Raw genomic sequence first — 17,800 nt, 5'->3', positions numbered from 1 at the left:
TAAGGAAAGTTGGTTAGCACTAAGTACTGTCCTCAGCTTTTGTGAGCAACACTAATTGAAATGTGATGTATGAAAGATGCTCTGTTGATTAAAGTCATCTTTTATATGGTTTATATGGTTAGACTGCTTGAGTTACATTTGAAGGTCAAAACCATTTTGTGAGTGAAATTTGAGGAAATTGCGTCATAAATCAAAAATTTGTAAATGGCTTTGTAATATTCACCCCTAAATGTGGCCGCCGCCGCCAATGTTTTTGGTAAGCCTTTCGAAGTGCTTTATAGAAGCCTATTAAGCTTTATCTTAATATTGCACTTGCGTACAGAAGCCAAAACTCTCAAGTCTGATTTTAAAGCAGATTTTGACACATTCCACAGAAAGTACGTTGCCGGCCGAAAAGGTATGACCAATCCCTTTTCCTCAGACGATCCTGCCTTATCCCCAGCGTTTGACCTGCAGTGATGCTTAAATCCGTCCGCCTGTGGCAAGCACCCAGACTCCAGAAGGCCTGGGCCATGGGTGTCAGGTGCCCACGCTTGGCAGGGCTTCAAGGCCCAATCGATGCCTTTACTTAACACAATTACAATCTGGTGTGCAACTCATGCACAACAGACTCCAGCCCAGAGCAAGGGTCTCTTTGATCCATGTGCTTCGCAGTTATCCTCTAAAGGATTAAGTTACTCACACACACACACACACACCCTCATCTCTCATTGTCTCTATTGTACACACCCTGATGAAGTCAGCATGTGATGTGTGGGTTACAGTAGCAATCAAAAAGCTCATGGCCTGTTGAGCAGTCACGTACAACAAACTCGTTTCAACACTGAAACCATTTTAGGAGTAACGGTACTAATAATGCAAGCGTGCAGTGGTCGACCGTGTCCAGTCTGTCTTGTGTTCTAAACGGAGGCGAGTAGTTGTCACAGGACTGGGTTGTCGTGCAGTTTATCACCATGAAGGGCTACTCTGCCAATCAGCGGCTATGGCGGAAAAGACCTGGGGCCTGGGCAGTCCTTCCCCCCAGAGAGGACAGACCTTGGCTGGGTAAAGCTATCTGTCTGGTTCCCTGCAAGCCCAGGGCCATAGATCATGTCAAGAGGGTCTGTGTGTGTTGTGTTTTGGGTGTGTTTCAAAGTCTCTGTGTGTGTGTGTGTGTTTGGGCGTGTGTTGGGACGTTGATGTGCCAGTCCTCAGTAGCTGACAGGAGAAGTGAAGGCGCTAATGTCGCCCGTGCCAAGGGAGGGAGTGACACGATCAGCATGAGCAGCTGCAGCCCCGGCTCCTTTGCCCCAGAGCAGGCTGCCCTCCCAGGAGGGGGAAAAAACAGGGCAAAGCTGACATTTGTCCAAAACCCTCCACCTTTAGTACAGCCAGTGTCAGAGCAGATATGATGACCACTCACAAAGATACTTTGTCTTGTGTGTTTGTTTGTTTTCCTCCAGGCTGTGTTTGCATTTGTGTTAGACAGTGCTGGCAGCAGGTGTATGCAAAGTCGTGATGACACAAGATAAGCACTGATGACACAGTGTGTCTGTTGTCCCCTCTGACTGAGGACTAATGAGACAGTGTGTCTGTTGTCCCCTCTGATTGAGCACGGATGAGACTGTGTGTCTGTTGTCCTCCGACTGAGTGCTGATTATGTGTGACTGTTGTCCCCTCTAACTGCGCGCTGATGAGACTGTGTCTGTTGTCCCCTCTGACTGATTGCTGATTATGTGTGTCTGTTGTCCCCTCTAACTGAGTACTGATGAGACTGTGTGTCTGTCGTCCTCTCCGACTGAGTGCTGATTATGTGTATCTGTTGTCCCCTCTAACTGAGTACTGATGAGACTGTGTCTGTTGTCCCCTCTAACTGAGCGCTGATAAAACTGTGCTGTCTGTTGTCCTCAATTTCAGGTGGTGCGGAAGATGATGTGGCTGATGGACCACGTGTTCAAATACACAAACTTCGGCCTGGTGTCCTTGATCCACGGTGATTTCTTTATCAGACAGGTAAAGCACCACAGATGCAGAGCAATCAGGCCCAACACTCATTACCACCCACCAAATCATCCTCCCTCTCTAAAGTGGCTAGACTAGCCAGTGCCGTTGTGCAATAAAGGTTATCTCACCCCATACGGGTCCTTTTAGCATTGGAAGGACAAAACAGTGTGTGACACTAAAATATTACCTGGCACTTTCATCTGGAGTGGCAGACCGCAACACAGTCCAGATATTCATGTATCTTTTGTTGTGTATGCTGACCCAGCTCCAGCAAAGGATTGGCATCGCACTTTAGTGGTGGAGGAGAAATGAACTGTGGCAGTATTATCCCTGTGACCGCAACAAGACAGATGCTCATATTTCAGAGGGTGACTGTGTCCTTCTTCCATTGGTTGGTGATTCTTGGCCAGGATAGTCTAAAAGTGTTGGCTGAGGTATAGGCTGTTTGGATTAAGACATGTCAGCCAGGAGCCACTAGGTTCATTTTAGTGCATTTGGACCGCAAGCCTTTAATATAACACTGCAGTCAAAACGGCGTCTTGGCGTCATTAATGGGAGAAGTTCTGTTTTGGTGAAGGCATTAGTCTTTATGCTATAACAGTGCTACCTTGGCGTGTCCCCCTCTGTATTATAGATGCAGCTGAGTTGATGGACCTTTGGAAGTCACTTGAGTCAGAGTTTTCATTTTTTATGTATTTAGACAACATACATTAATCAATTCTGTAAATGCACCAGTGTTAGCCAGCCAGCTAACGTTATGACGGCTAGCCTGAGGTGACTTCTGGTCAGTAATTTGTGTCTGTGTAGGTGGAGATCACTGCTCAGCTGATGATGGGCTGCTGGACTTTAGCTGTTCTCACATATTTGTGCGCATTCCTCAACACCTCCCCCACACACACACACACACACACACACACACACACACCTCTGTTCCCTGACTCCAGGAATCTTTCAATTCCACAGATGGACGCACAGTAGCATGCACTTACATCTGTGTCCATTGCATTTACATGAAGATGCAAAACTTGTGTACAATAGCACAATGACCCAAAGTAGATTCTTTAGGGTCGTTTCCACTGTAGGGACCACCCCTGTATGACCACTTTCAGGAATTTTTACAAGGGTGAAATGAGCTCAGGGGTAGGCAACTTGCCAGTTAAAAATGTCAGCAATGGCATGTGACGGCACCTATTTGCTGAGTGCCTTAGGTAGCCTGTGGTGTCTATTGACTTCAGTTCACTCCATTTGAAGGTATTTGCGCATAATCTATTGATGGGCTATCCGAGGTGAAAAATTTAGGAAGTAGGAATGTTTAGATTACTGTAACTGAACACGTTAGTAAATGCTAATAAAGCATTTAACACCAGTGTGGTCTGTCATTGTGGTGATGGTATTTTCTGCAGCTGCTATCGTACTTTAGTTCATCTAATCATTGTGATTATGGCTGCATCTTTAAGTCCTCTAAGCAGTGGAGACGCAGCAGCTGAAAGGGCTGAATACCGGGGGGGGGTCCTGTACATGTCCCCATTACCTCGGTAGTGTGCCGAGTTCCTGCTGTGGGAACCCCTGCTTTTGTTTTAAAGGACTCTGTATCTGTCTCTTTTACACACACACACACACACACACACACACACACACACACACATACACCATACCTCTTCAGTACTGCTGTGCAGAACTTTTCTCAATCCCTCAACCAGAGAGCCTTTTTAACCTGAGCTCTGCCTGAAACCTCTCACTCTCTCTCATCTTTCCCACTCTCTCGCTCACATCAGCCCCACTGACACGTCTTAAAGGGGCCACTGAAAAATTGAAAAACTGAAAAAACATTCTGCCATTATCCATTAGCTCATTCCAGTAGTCATCCATTAAAGGGTTGCTTGTCAAGATAAAATTATCCAGTGAACCGTCAGTAACCAGATAAAGTCGCTCTCTACTCACCTCATTAGCATCGAAAGAGTCATGCTATACAATTAGACTCTCATCTCTTCGCTCCTGAGCTCTTGGAGAGAAATACAAAGCCCACATGGGATTTGCTATTATGACAAAGAAAAGCAAAAAAAAATAAAAAGGTAAAAATAAAAAATAAATGGTCCCTAGCCCTTGAATTACTGACCCTGAACCTGGGACCAATAATCAGAATTATACCTGGGGTCGACCAATTGTCAGTCGGTGATGTTAGCGCTGCACCGGGGCAGCCGTGGCCTAGTTGTTAGCGCTTCGGACTTGTAACCGGAGGGTTGCCGGTTCGAACCCCGACCAGTAGGAACGGCTGAAGTGCCCTTGAGCAAGGCACCTAACCCCTCATTGCTCCCCGATCGCCGCTGTTGTTGCAGGCAGCTCACTGCGTCGGGATTAGTGTGTGCTTCACCTCACTGTGTGTACACTGTGTGCTGAGTGTGTTTCACTAATTCACGGATTGGGATAAATGCAGAGACCATATTTCCCTCACAGGATCAAAAAAGTATACTATACATATTATTACCTATCTATCTGCCAGGTGGCCGGGATGGACACTGGATATTAGCTGAGATGCCACTGAAGCACCTCGCCCTGCACTCTGCTACAGTTGTTTCAGTTGTTTGCCGCTGAGCCGCCCTCGTGCCACCAACCCACCCTCTCCTGTGCAGCCAACTCTAATTGTTTGTCTAAGCGGTGATGGGCTTGAGCGGTTTTGCTCGTAGGGTTCCCTCTGATGACCGGCACTAAACGTTAGTCCCAGTAGTCACCTAATTGGCATCACAGTCTCAGATAGAGCCTCTCGCCTGAGCTTTGATGAGCTACTCCTCTGCTGGGTTCAAACCACCCTCCTATTGTGCCCTGTTTGTGGGCTATCTTTGAGCTGCAAATCAAAGACTCCAACAGAATTAACTGCTTCAGGCAACTGTGTGGGATTTGAAGTTGACCTACCTCGGATGTTATGCTATAAATGCAGTCAGATCTATTTCCCCCACCCAATCTTCCATTTCTGAATTGTTAGACGTGCTGCATGCGGAGGAGTGACCTCTCCCACTTCCTCCTCCTGCTCGCATCACTTCCTGTCATTTAACAGCACTGACTTCCTATGTCCGGTTTCCCCGCCAGGGCAAAGCGCACCGGGACAAGCAGCTGGTGTACCTGAAGGACCACCTGGACAGGTTCTACTACAGCCGCGAGCGGAAGTGGATCGTGCTCTTCCCCGAGGGCGGCTTCCTGCGCAAGCGGCGGGAGACCAGCCAGGCCTTCGCCAAGAAGAACGAGCTGCCGCACCTGACGCACGTCACCCTGCCGCGCCTGGGCGCCACGCAGGTCATCCTCAAGACGCTGGGCCCGCAGCAGGAGAACGGCACCCTGGGAGCCGGAGACGCCTCCGCCACCACCGGACCGACAGGTATACATGATGAGCATCGCGTGTGGAAATAGCAGATGGGCATGAATGCATGGCACACACACACACACACAAATACAAATACATATGCATGTTGTGTTTACATGCCCTCCTTGGGCATCAGCAGGAAATTAGCAGTCTGGAGGCTGATGGGTGAGCCCGTAACCACACGTACTCAGCGTTCCATATTCAAGCGACAGTTTAAATATTCAGACATGCTAAATACCCTCACAGGCAGTCTGTCATGCGTACACACACACACACACACACACACACACACACACACACAAAGACTTCTGTCCCTGTCCCTTCACTGAACCTCCCACAGCCCTTCCGCTCCATTAGATCTCCTGCCCAGTCACTCTGCCTCTGCCTCTCAAGGCCTTCTCCCTCTTTCTCCATCCTCCTCTCTCTTTCTCCATCCTCCTCTCCTTCTCTCTCTCCCGTTTTTTTTTTTTTTTTTTATCCCCCCCATTAATCTCTTCTTTTTCTCTCTCTCTCTCTCTCTCTCTTTCCTTCCCTCTATCTCCTTCCTCTTTTCTGACCATAAATCTCCACTCTAATCCACATCTCCTTTGGAAGTAGACGGCCACCTCAGCCATCTGCCAAGCCCCCCACCGCGCCCCCACCGAGGCAACCCACTTCCCCATTTTCAGGGAGCCAGAGGAGTGAATTCACTCCCATCACAGTTCCAGAGTTCCGATTTCAGCGGGCACTGCCAACCTTGGACCGAGTCACGATGCGTAAAGGGCAGTTTGTCATCAGCAGCATACTAGCCCTAGCTCTATAAATTTGGTCCAAGCTCTTCTCTAACGGGCCAGTAAGCACTAGTCGGTGTCTGTTTAAAGCGATGGTTCAGGGTAATTTCACCCTAGGGTCCTTTGCACCATGACACCCTCCCAGAACCTGTTTTCTCTTGGTCGAACCCTGGTCGAGTAGCGCTGTCAGAAACTAATGAGTTTCTGCAGTCGTAATGGTACCAACTTTTATCTCGTAAATTACCCCACTAATAATGCCCTGAATGGTACAAACTTCTACAGTAGTACAACTATGTTCTTTACTCATAAAACGAGGCATTGAAAAGTTTGTAAATACACCAGGAGTTTATTTAAATAACACTTGTCTGATGGATGCTACTATCTGCTACTATACCGCTGCATCGACGTTACTTCCGTGATTTGGGAAAAGCCCGTAAAAGTCCTGGCAGGAAGCATGCATAAGGATGTAGATCCAGGAAAGCACTAATATTTTGTTCGTAGTACCAGTTTGCAACAATTATTAGTTAACACTAAGTTGTAAACACTTCGAAAAAAAATATATTAAAAACTGGATATACCAAAAAACGTTCCCGATGGCCTCCCATCATGAGTGTGCAGTTGCAGTTTGTGGTGTTGTTTTTTTAACACAGGGTGCAGATCCATGCGGTATCTGTTCTAATGGCGTTTTTGTACAGATTTGTTTTCACAGCCAATGGAGCTTCTAAAAATGGCTAAGCACGACCTGGCAGTGTCGGGCTGATGGAGCAGGGGAGTTTGCTGATGGCTGGCTTCCCAGAGAGAGAGATAAAGAAAGAGAGATAAAGAGAGCTGGAGAGGGAGTGAAAGTGTGTTAATTTCTCCATTCCAAAAAAACACCCAATCAGCCACAGTGTGTTTAAAACAACACCAAAGTATGGCGCAACCCAGCCAAGCAGTGATGGATGCTGTTTTTAAGTCCTCGAGTGCTTGACTTTTCTGCTGGCTTCGGAGAGACTCTTGGGTCTGTTGTGTATGAATTGATGTGCTGTAGCTGACCACGCTGGCTTTTCTAGTGCTGGTGATGTAAGAGTGCTCTAGGGTCAGCTGAAATGTATATATACATGTTCATATAGGATAACGACTGATTTAGATGTTTGTAATGCATGAAACTAATGTATGGGAACTCCCCGAAGCAAACTGTAGGATTAAACTAGAAATGCCATATATGGCTAAATGTTTTGAGCAGACCGTGGTTAGCTCTCTCAGGTTCACTCTGAGTGTGTGTGTGTGCGTGCGTGCGTGTGTGTTCTCTTATCATGGCCGGTGTCGTCCACTGTAGCTGGGGTACTGAGTAATGTCCGTGCTTGCACAGGTTGAGCTCTCCATTATGATGCACCGCTCTTCCCTCCTGTCAGTCTGTCTCTTTGTCTTTACCATGTAGTCTACCTTTTCTTAATCTCTCTCTCCGTCTCACTCTCTGCCTCCCTCGCTCTGTGCCTGTAAGGCTGACGAGAGACATGATGGATGTGGAGCAAGAGCCCAGTCAATGCATTGTAATTGCTATTGGTTCACTCTTGCTACTCTTGCAACGGCTCCTCACCAGAAAGGAAGTTCCTGGTAATCAGCAATAGAACTGATCTCAGGTCATTCAGGAGTGGTCAGGGAGGACAAGCGCAATACCCCTGATACAGGAAGTACCAGATCCCTAGACAATGTACTTGTATAAGGGAACGCTTACAGTTTTCTATAATTTGTTTTATAACACATTTTTTGAAACCTTCCACCCCTTTCTCCAGTCTCAAACTACATTCACAGAATGTCTGACAGTTCTTGCAAAATAAAACACTCGCCTCAAAAGTTTTACTTTTGCTCAAAACCAAACAGTGTCAGAGTACCGATCCAGTGTATGATTGAAGTGTTCCCTTAATTTTTTTGAGCAGTATACTAGTAGCACACCAAACAAACTTTCGTACAATACAGGCTCAATTCATCTCTGACCAAGCGGTCATTCCCCTGATATGACGCACATTTCCCCCTTATACTGACAGCCTCCTTTTTGGATGCCTGTCCAGGATTGCTAAACAAGAAAAACATTCAATTGGATCTGAACTGAACTGGAAGTGAGACAGATCTATGCGTAGCTCAGTGGCGCAATAGAGAAGAGGAGCTCCTCCGAGCACAACAAGGAAAACTGAACATCCAAAACAGTTGAGGCAAGTTGAAAGAAACAAACAACCCCTATAGCTGATGTTGCAGGCCTCGTCGTAAAAAAAAAAAAAAAAAACTGTTTCTGGGTCAGCCGTTGGCAGCGCATGTGTATGTAGTAGTGCTGCTGATGCTGTTTGGGGTAGACTGCGCCCAGTCATCATGACTGCAGCTCCTGAGGGTGCAGTTGCAGAATGCTGAGTGCTAATGCGGGGTGGGGTGGGTTTAAGGAGGGCTGCTTTGTTATTAGGAGGCTCCAAAGGCCGGCCTGTGCTTATCTCCTGAGATTCACGCAGACACTGAGTCGTGAGTTATTTTGATGATGTGTAAGCAGTTACTGGGCACTGGGCGGGGGTGCAGACAGACATGCAGTTAGAGACACACACGCACGCACGCACATACACGCACGCACGCACGCACGAACACACACGCACACACGCACGCACATACACACGCGCCACACACACACACACACACACACACACACACACACACACACACACACACACTGCTGCTTGGGCATAATCCAATATGCACAAATACAAAATACACACATACAAACATGTATGCAAAAATACTCACACACACACACAGACTCGTCAGAACTAATTGGACACCGTTATGTGTGTGGTGGAGTGTGTCCACTGCAACTGGAAGTTCAGGAAATGCACAGAGGGCCCTTTCAGAGCCCAGCAGCTGTTCCTTCCTCTCTCTCTTCCTCTCCTCCTTCTCCCATCCTCTCTTTTTCTCTTCCTCTAGCATGCCTCTTGTTCTCTCTTCCTCTCCTCCTCCCATCCTCTCTCTTTCTCTTCCTCTAGCATGCCTCTTGTTCTCTCTTCCTCTCCTCCTCCCATCCTCTCTTTCTCTTCCTCTAGCATGCCTCTTGTTCTCTCTTCCTCTCCTCCTCCCATCCTCTCTCTTTCTCTTCCTCTAGCATGCCTCTTGTTCTCTCTTCCTCTCCTCCAGCTGGAAGCTTCTGCTTTGTCAGGAGACCAGCAGCCTGAAATACTGGCACCACATCTCCCTTCACAATTAAGAAAGACTTGAGTTTTCTCTCTCTCTCTCCTCCTCCTCTCTTTCTGCCCTCCCCCCCTCTCTCCTGCTGATCTTATTCCTCCCATTCATCATTGGTGAGCTCTTAATTGTGTCCTTTTAGCAGAGCCATTTCTGCCTCACCGATGACAACCGGCAGCCCAATCAATGAGCTCTATCTCTCTCTGTCCGTCTGTGACTCTCTCTTTCTCTCTCTCTCTCCCTCAATCCCTTCTGTTTGCTTCCTCACGCTTCAGCTTTCACCTCGCTTCACTCCTTTCTTTTTATCATTTCTTTCTGTCTCACTGTCCTTGGCTGTCTCACTCACTTTCTCCTTGTTTTCTCTCTTGCTCTCTGCGCTGTCTGTCTGTTTGATGAGGCAGCTGAGCTTGTGAAAAAAAGACTGCATGGCAGCAAGACTTGTGTGAACACACACACACACACACACACACACAGAAAGAGATCTGGGATCCCTTGGCCAGGGCTCAAAATCCATTTTAAATGACTGACCTTTTTCGGGATGTAATTTGAACAGAGTGTGTGTTGTGTCGTCAGCAAGAGTGCTCACACAGCAGCACCAGAAGACTACTACTACGACAACAGCTCTAACCAGGGACCACACTGATCCCCAGCACACACACACACACACACACACACACACACACACACTTCTGAATTAAGCAGGGATAATGCATAAGAAGACCCTTTGCCTCCGACTCCAGCACTCCCGATGGCCTGCCTCTGCGTACCACACTAGTGAGTAGCCTAGCCTCTTTCATCACGTGCCCTCTGGCCTGCCTTTATCAAAAGCATCACCTCAGTAAATGCAATTAGCACTCAAGAACATAGAACCCAGGACAAGTGTGCAGGAGAACTGCAGAAATCGAGTGGAGTGAAGGGCTGTGACACACACACACACACACACAGCTCACACAGAGCTCACAAACACACACACACACACAGAGCTCACAAACACACACACACACACAGAGCTCACAAACACACACACACACACAGAGCTCTCACACACACACAGAGCTCTCACACACACACAAACACACACACACACACACGGACAGAGGCAGATCAAAGTAGGACCTCAGAAGAGAACTCTTTGCACAAACACCCTCCCAGACTGCCCTGGAAGAGCGCTGTGCTCAGACGGCTGCAGGACAACGTGCGTGTCCTCTATGGCTTCCCATAACCTCATCTACTAATAGAGCCATTACCGCAGGAGTGTGTGTGTGTGTGTGTGTGTTTTGCGTATGACAGAGAGTGCTCTTGTCCTTAAAGACTAATAGCATTACATACTCTCTCTCTCACACACACACACAGTCTTGGAGTCTTGTCCCTGTTCTCCGTCCTCTGCAGTGATGTGCTCCCCTGCAAGATTAAAGGCACTGCACCCTTCTGCAGCACTTGCATGCTCGGTGCGCAAATTCTGTCTACTGGGTGGTCATGTGGGTAGTCAACGGGTGGGTGGTGAGTTTGTGTGCGTATGCATGAACATATGTGCACAACACATGTATGTACACGTGTGGAGGGGTGTGTGTCTTTGTATGTACTCATTTAGTGCTGTGTGTGTGTGTGTGTGTGTGTGTCCTGATGATTCAGTCACAGAGTTCAGTGGACCCATTTTCCCAGATTGCATATACAGTACAAACTGTGTTGTCCCTGGTTTTAAAGATGTGTTAAAACATTGTTGTTTGCAAAACATACTGTGTACACTCTTAATATGAATAACAAAAACAATGTGTTAGAAACACCACAAACTGTGTTTTCCATATCTGTGGTTCGTTTCCCAAAACCATAGTTGCTAACCTGTTAGCAGCCTAGTTGGTTGGCAGTGGGAAATTGCGTTGCAACCAACAAAGTTTGGTTTAAAAACTAAGTGGCTCCACTACACAATTAATGTATTTATGCATTCTTACACATTTTAAGGGCTATTTTCTCCCTGTATCAGGGTCATGTCCTGCTTGCATGTGATTGTTGGTCTCTTGTATTGTTCATAGTGAATGCACCTTTCAGCCAAAGACAAATTTCCCCTTTGAGAGACCATAACGTTTATCTTATCTTATCTTATCTTAAAACCGCCCCTGGACAAGTTGTGTTTTATTTTCAACACATTCGTTTCAAGAGTGTAATAGGCGTTCAGGAGTATAGGAGTCATCAGTTCTTCGCTGGAGCCCCCTCTTAATCCTGAGTCAAGACCAGCCCAGGCCAGTCCCCTGGAGGAGAGGGAGGAGGGGACTGGGTCTGGTGAAGGGTTGGGATTGGGCTGCTGGATGAAGACTATTGAAGCGCCGGCGTACCATGTCTTTGTGGGACTGCCACCTCTGTTCGACTAAAAAGACTAGTCTAAAAATGCGTCAGCCAAATGTAATATAATGTTAGGTGCACGTGTTCACAACACAAGTTTCTCAGCACGGCAAAGACAGGAAGGAGATGAGTAGGCCTAGTTACAACACAGATGCAAACAGACTACAAACTGTCACTAGTCACTTTGAGTGCACACTTTTTTTGCTGGCGAGATCCTAATACTTGTAGAGATACTCCCTGTTTGTGTGTCTCTAATAACTCACTGATGACTGTGTGATCCAGTTTTGCTTTTAGTCTCTTCTCATGGAGTCGGACTGAGGGTGAGTGAGGAGATGAGTTTTAGGTGAATAATAAGGATAAGAGTAGAAGGCCAATACCCACCCAAGGCGTGCCATGCTTATCAAGAGGTCAGACTCATTTTAACGGAGTTACACTCCCTGACTTCACAGATTACTACACAGCTCTGTTGTGCAAGAGTCAAGTCTTCTGAAATGGCCCGATTACTGCTAACTCCTCAAATCTTTTAATGCTCTTTCTAAAGCAATTTCACACAATTTTGTTTTTCATTCTGCACCTTGGTTTTGGTTTTGGCCTGATTTAAAATCATGGCATAGCAGCCGGAACTGCTGGTAAACAAGCCATTGGCAGCTGCTTTATAACGTCTGCTCTAGCTGGGACAGATACTCAGCTTGTTTACAATGGATTTGTTTACACCGTAAATATAAATCCTTGTGATTGTTTCACTTAAACTGATTTAAGAACCAGATGACTACCACACTGATGCAATTTATGCTGCTCCAGTGTGGTAATTTATGCTTGTCCGCTGTTGCCAAGCCAGGGCTTTCACAAGGTGTTGTGTATAGCAACTGATAGGTATTGAAGTTAAGTAGCTGGTGTGACTTGAAGCGGTCTTTTTGGGAGTGATACTTGGATTTTACTTTTTAGGTGGGTATTACGTAGGTAGTGTTGTGGTTGGTAGACATCTTGGGCTTTACCACTTCTGTCTGTACCTTGAAATAATTCTCCATTCTTAAAAATTAAATTGTGCACACTTAAATCTAAACCTAACTGATGGAGTGCGTCCATGACTTCCATGTGAAGATTCTCGTCCAGTTCCCTATGTAGCAAAGAAACCAGACCAATGGTCAGCCCTCGCCCATCCTAGATGGCCCCTGTGTGATGGTGAGAATGTCCGTCTCTGTTTCCATGGCTCCGCTTTCTTACCCCCAGCTGAGCGCTGGTTCTTTTCCCTCCCCCAGTGGATCCTGTGCTGGGGAGGGAGGGGCGAGAAGTGGTAGCTGTCTTTGTTACAATCCATTGTCTGTGCTGCCTGTGGTGCTATGAGCAGGGCTTGAAAACGAAATAATTTTTCAAACGTTTCGTTCCGAACGGTTCAGGTAGGCCTATGTTTAACGTTTTCGTTCTTGCATGCGTTCCACCACCAACATATCGGTCCTGAACCGGTTCGGAACGCAAAATATCGTTCATTCTTAAAGTTCCGGCACTGTTTGGCGGGCCCATCAAGTCTATTTTTGTGGACTTTACCTTAGAATAGACGTAGGCCTAGTCATTATTTCCCCTTGATTTAGCCTATACCGTAGCTATGCCCAAAAATAATAAATCATAGGCGGCATCCAAAAACATTCAGATGGGCTATCCATCCCATAGCCTACAGACTTACTGTAGTCCTAACCTATGCCTATAAATAATTTCTTATTAAAAATATTTCTGGATATGTGCTAAACTCCTTACCTGGTTGTAGCCTAAGTTTTATCCATATGGAGATCTTCAAAGGCTTGCGCTATAATTCCAAACCTGTTTATAAACGAACCTGTCTGTTGCTGACAAGGCCTATCTCAAATTTCCCGTTTAACTCTTCTACATAGAATAGGCTATAATTGCGCAAACATTTCAAACTTTAAAACCGACAACAAAATGGACAGGCAAAATAGGCTATTATGCATAGGCTACAAACAATTTCAAATCAGTTTCAGTAGCCTACGCTCACGAGCTGGCCTAAGATCGAAGTGGCAGACGGATAGGTTACATTACAACAGCAAGACAAAATATACACATTTGGACCAAAGGTCCATTTATTCGTTTTCTTTTTTTTTTTTTTTTTCAAACTGCAGAAATCAAATTATTAGGCTGTTTGCCTACAATCAAATGAGTAGAACACTTAGGATATGCTTTTGTGAAATTTTATAAAATATATAGAGAACGAAAAAAAAAAAAAAAAACGTTATTAACCGGTTTTGTGGATTTCAGAATAACGTTTCTGTTCCGGAACAGTTGAAGACCATTTTTTTTTTTTTTTTTCGTTTCCGTTTCCGCTCCTCGTAAAATTCCGTTCGTTTTCGGTTTTCGTTCCTTGAACCGGTTTGGAGCCCTGGCTATGAGTGTGTTGGCAATCTTGACACCCCCCGGAGAAACTGACACATGGTTCGCTCGTCTTTCTCGTCTCTGATCGGATGTTTATGCCAGTGGATGGTGATGTTTTCAGTCTTTGACGGTGCCTGCCATCTCTCGCTCGCGTTCTCTCTGTCCCTGTGGAAGTGCAACAGTTCAGCTGTTCACTTTGATATCATTTGAGCTACCCTAGGCCAGTTTTGGCTGTCTCCGAATATACCATCAAGCATCTAAGTATATACTCTTTTTGAGGGAAATCCGGGAGGGACCCAATCCGTGAATTAGTGAAACATACTCAGCACACAGTGAGGGGAAGCACACACTAATCCCGGCGCAGTGAGCTGCCTGCAACAACGGCGGCGCTCGGGGAGCAGTGAGGGGTTAGGTGCCTTGCTCAAGGACACTTCAGCCGTGGCCCACTGGTCGGGGCTCGAACCGGCAACCCTCCGTTTACAAGTCCAGAGTGCTAACCAGTGGGCCACGGCTGCCCACACTATCACTATAATCTGGTATGCTTGTACATGAACACACACACACACATATTTAACTCATGAAAATGTAAGAATTACAGATAGAAAGTCTATCTTCATGCAGTTTTTTTAATGACTCCACCCCCACCCTCTCTCTCTCTCTCTCTCTCTCGCTCTCGCTCTCGCTCTTGCTCTCGCTCTCTCTCTCGCTGTCTCTCTCTCTCAGTAGGCAGTAAATCCAGGGGTCTGCAGTGGGTGGTGGATGTGACTATAGGCTACCCTAAGGCCAGACCCATGGACATTCAGACGTGGATCTTCGGCTACAGGCAGCCCACAGTCACACATGTGCACTACAGGTATGCACACACACACACACACACACACTCACTCACACACTCACACTCTCTCTCTCTCTCTCTCTCTCTCTCTCTCTCTCTCTCGCTCACTCACACAACTCTCACACACACACACACACACAACACACACACACAGACTCTCTCACACAAACTCACACACCACTGTTTCCATAGATTGGTCTATTACTGTATTAGTCCACGCACATGGAAATTTTGCATACTCTAACCCCACCCCCTATGAGTCACCACCCATCTCTTGGCATGCGCTGGCATCTGCCTGTTACCTGGCGTCATCATTCTGTTACATTTGCCTATGGCACAGTGGCTGCATCGTGCTCTGAAACTTGTGAGCCTTGCCAACGAGGCAAACAGTCAGAAACGGTCCTCCCCACCTCTCCCCTCTCCCCTCCCCCCTTCCCAGTCACGTGCCCAAGGCAGTGCCAGAACTCTCAACGCCTCTGCAGCACTCAAATGTAGGTCTCCGCTCGTCAGCTCTCACCTTAATAATAATTGTGTGATTTTCCTTTTTAAACTCGCCGGCCTAATTATGTCAAGCTCCCGCACACACACCTACCGATTCTCTCTCACACACACACACACACACACACACACACACACACACACACACACACACACTGGATACACCCTGCTCCTATGACCGCCATATTTAAGAGAAAGCAACCTTGCTGATGGCACCACCATTGCTAGCGACGGCGCTAACAGGCTAGCGATGACGAGGAGTGTCAGCCAGCTGGTAACATTTGGTAGAAAGCAAAACCTCAATGCTCGTGTTTGTCACTTCTTCTTTGTCCTCCTTTCACTTCAGCTTTGTGTCGCCTTGTGGTTAGTTGGTGTGAATGACGTTTGACCTCCTTCCTCACTTTAGGTCATTTGAGATCTGGTTTGGAGGAAAGCGTTTGGTTTGTACGTTTGCCAGTTTTGTTATCTGGCTAATGGAGCCTATTCTTAATAACGTGAGGCACTAGTGGCCCGCAGAGTGCCCCTCTGTGTTGGGCTGCTCCCTCCGTCCTCCGTCTCTCTCTGGATAGAGACAGGATATAAAGAGATGGGATAAAAGAAAGGATACAGGATATAAAGAGATGGGATAAAAGAAGTATATAGCAGGGTAGGCCGACCTTGGCAGTGCTCCATCTCAGATGCTGTGTCTATTTTCCTCATAGTTGGCTCCTTTTTTCAACACTTTGCCTTTTATGTGTATAGACATAGGCCAGTAAGGAATGTGGAAAAGGAATTAAAGGAGAAATTCGGATTTAGGTCTGTTTGCGTGTGCACATTAGCCAGTTATATCCTTAGATGACTGCTTCCCTAATGTCATGCTCGGCAGTATGGAAAGACAAGCCCTCTTCTGTGTTTGTGGTTGTGTTTGTATGTCTAGTGCTGGGTGGGTGTGTGTGTGTGTGGGGGGGGTGGTAAGAGAGTTTGCATCTGTCAACATAGTTTTTTGCTTTTCTTCCCCCCTCTTCCCTCCTGAGTTGCATGTGGAAGCATTTGCTTTTGATTTGTCCACCCCCCCCCATATACAGGCTCGTCAGCACAACTCTCCAGCTCTCTGCTGGAGGAAGCCATGCTCTGTGCACTATGGGAGGAAAGCACTCATACCGATAAGAGCTCACACACTGATAGAGATCTCCGAGCAGGACCTGACGCAGGGTGGAGAGAGGTCATTCAAATCCTTCATTTCGGTTTTGCTTGCTCTTTGATGGAGTGAAGAGGCTCACAGATATTTGACTTTGATTTGTGTATATTCTTCGCACATTCCAATGTAAGGAAGCATCGTGGTACATTTTCTAACTCCCTCTCCTCTCCAAGCCTGCTTACTGCTGTTAGGGTCTGGTGTCCCTTTGTTATGACACACTTCCTGCAACGAGGTCGTTCGTCTCTGAAAGACTTAACTCCCTCTCTAAGTTTGGCTAGCGCTGATCCAAGAACAGTTCCTAACAAAGGAGCTAGAGCTCTAGCTGCTGCGCTCATATGCTCCTCCCCCTCTCTGGGACAGGTGACCTCTGACCTGGAAGCAATTAAGATTAGGGCTTAAGGGTCATTAGGAAAGTAATTAAGACACCCAGGGAGAGTGAGGGGATCGTGGCTCCATGCTGAGCCCACCTTGCTGAGCTTCTCATGGGCTTTGGACCACGGCTGTATCCTTGATGAGGTCAGCAGCTCTGAATGTTTGAGTGTGTGTGTGTGTGTGTGTATGATCCTGTGCCACAAAAATGCACAGGCATAATACATGTATGCATGAACAAACAGACACACTCACACACACAAATGCCACCACACAGTAGTGCTACACACACACACACACACACACACACATACCTATAATGAGGATATGAGCAGATAGGTGACAAGCGAACAGCAGGATTAACCTGCACTGCTACAGCTGATGGGGCAGAGAAGCTCAGACTCAGACTGCTGAGCACAGGGAGAGGAGGGTGTGTGGGTGTGTGTTTGAGAGAGAAAGGAATGCACACTGTGTGTGTGTGTGTGTGCATGCATGCGTGAGATAGAGAGAGACATGGTAGGATATAGAGTGTGAACAGTGAGTAAGAGGAGGAGAGATTTCATCTTTTTTTTTTTTTTTTTTCCTCTGAGAAAATCCTCATTTTTCTGTCCCCACAAAATAAATCTGAAATCAGTTTGGTATTAGGAGAACAGATTAATATTGACTGGAGGTAGATCTCTGGAGGCTCACTAGTTAAATGCAACTGGATGTACAAGTATTAAGCATTTGGTTCTTTTCTATACATTTTATTTGATCTGGAGCATATTTATGTTGTTGCCCCTTGTACATTACACATCCCTTGTCAATAGGACTGATCTGAAATTAGTTTTGAGAATGCAGAATGAGAGTCAAGTTGAAACTATAAGGACAGAGAAAGTTGTTAAATTAAAATTGAG

The 17,800-nt window shown here is 46.5% G+C and overlaps 1 protein-coding gene across 5 annotated transcripts in view; it reads left to right on the top strand.

Annotated features, from left to right (window-relative positions):
* Positions 1-17,800, top strand: part of lpgat1 (lysophosphatidylglycerol acyltransferase 1) — a 44,313-nt gene that overhangs the window by 12,269 nt on the left and 14,244 nt on the right. For 4 of the 5 annotated variants that reach the window (XM_048250680.1, XM_048250681.1, XM_048250677.1 and 1 more), the window contains exons 4-6: positions 1,897-1,992; positions 5,068-5,353; positions 14,749-14,878. In XM_048250680.1, coding sequence (XP_048106637.1) covers positions 1,897-1,992; positions 5,068-5,353; positions 14,749-14,878 — 512 coding nt within the window. The remainder of the gene's footprint in view (positions 1-1,896; positions 1,993-5,067; positions 5,354-14,748; positions 14,879-17,800) is intronic. The other variant, XM_048250679.1, reaches the window with a different exon arrangement.

The sequence above is a fragment of the Alosa alosa genome, chromosome 8, assembly GCF_017589495.1.
Source record: "Alosa alosa isolate M-15738 ecotype Scorff River chromosome 8, AALO_Geno_1.1, whole genome shotgun sequence".
Lineage (NCBI taxonomy): Eukaryota > Metazoa > Chordata > Actinopteri > Clupeiformes > Clupeidae > Alosa > Alosa alosa.
Note: the sequence above shows the minus strand (reverse complement) of the source record. Positions and strands in the feature narration are given on the sequence as shown.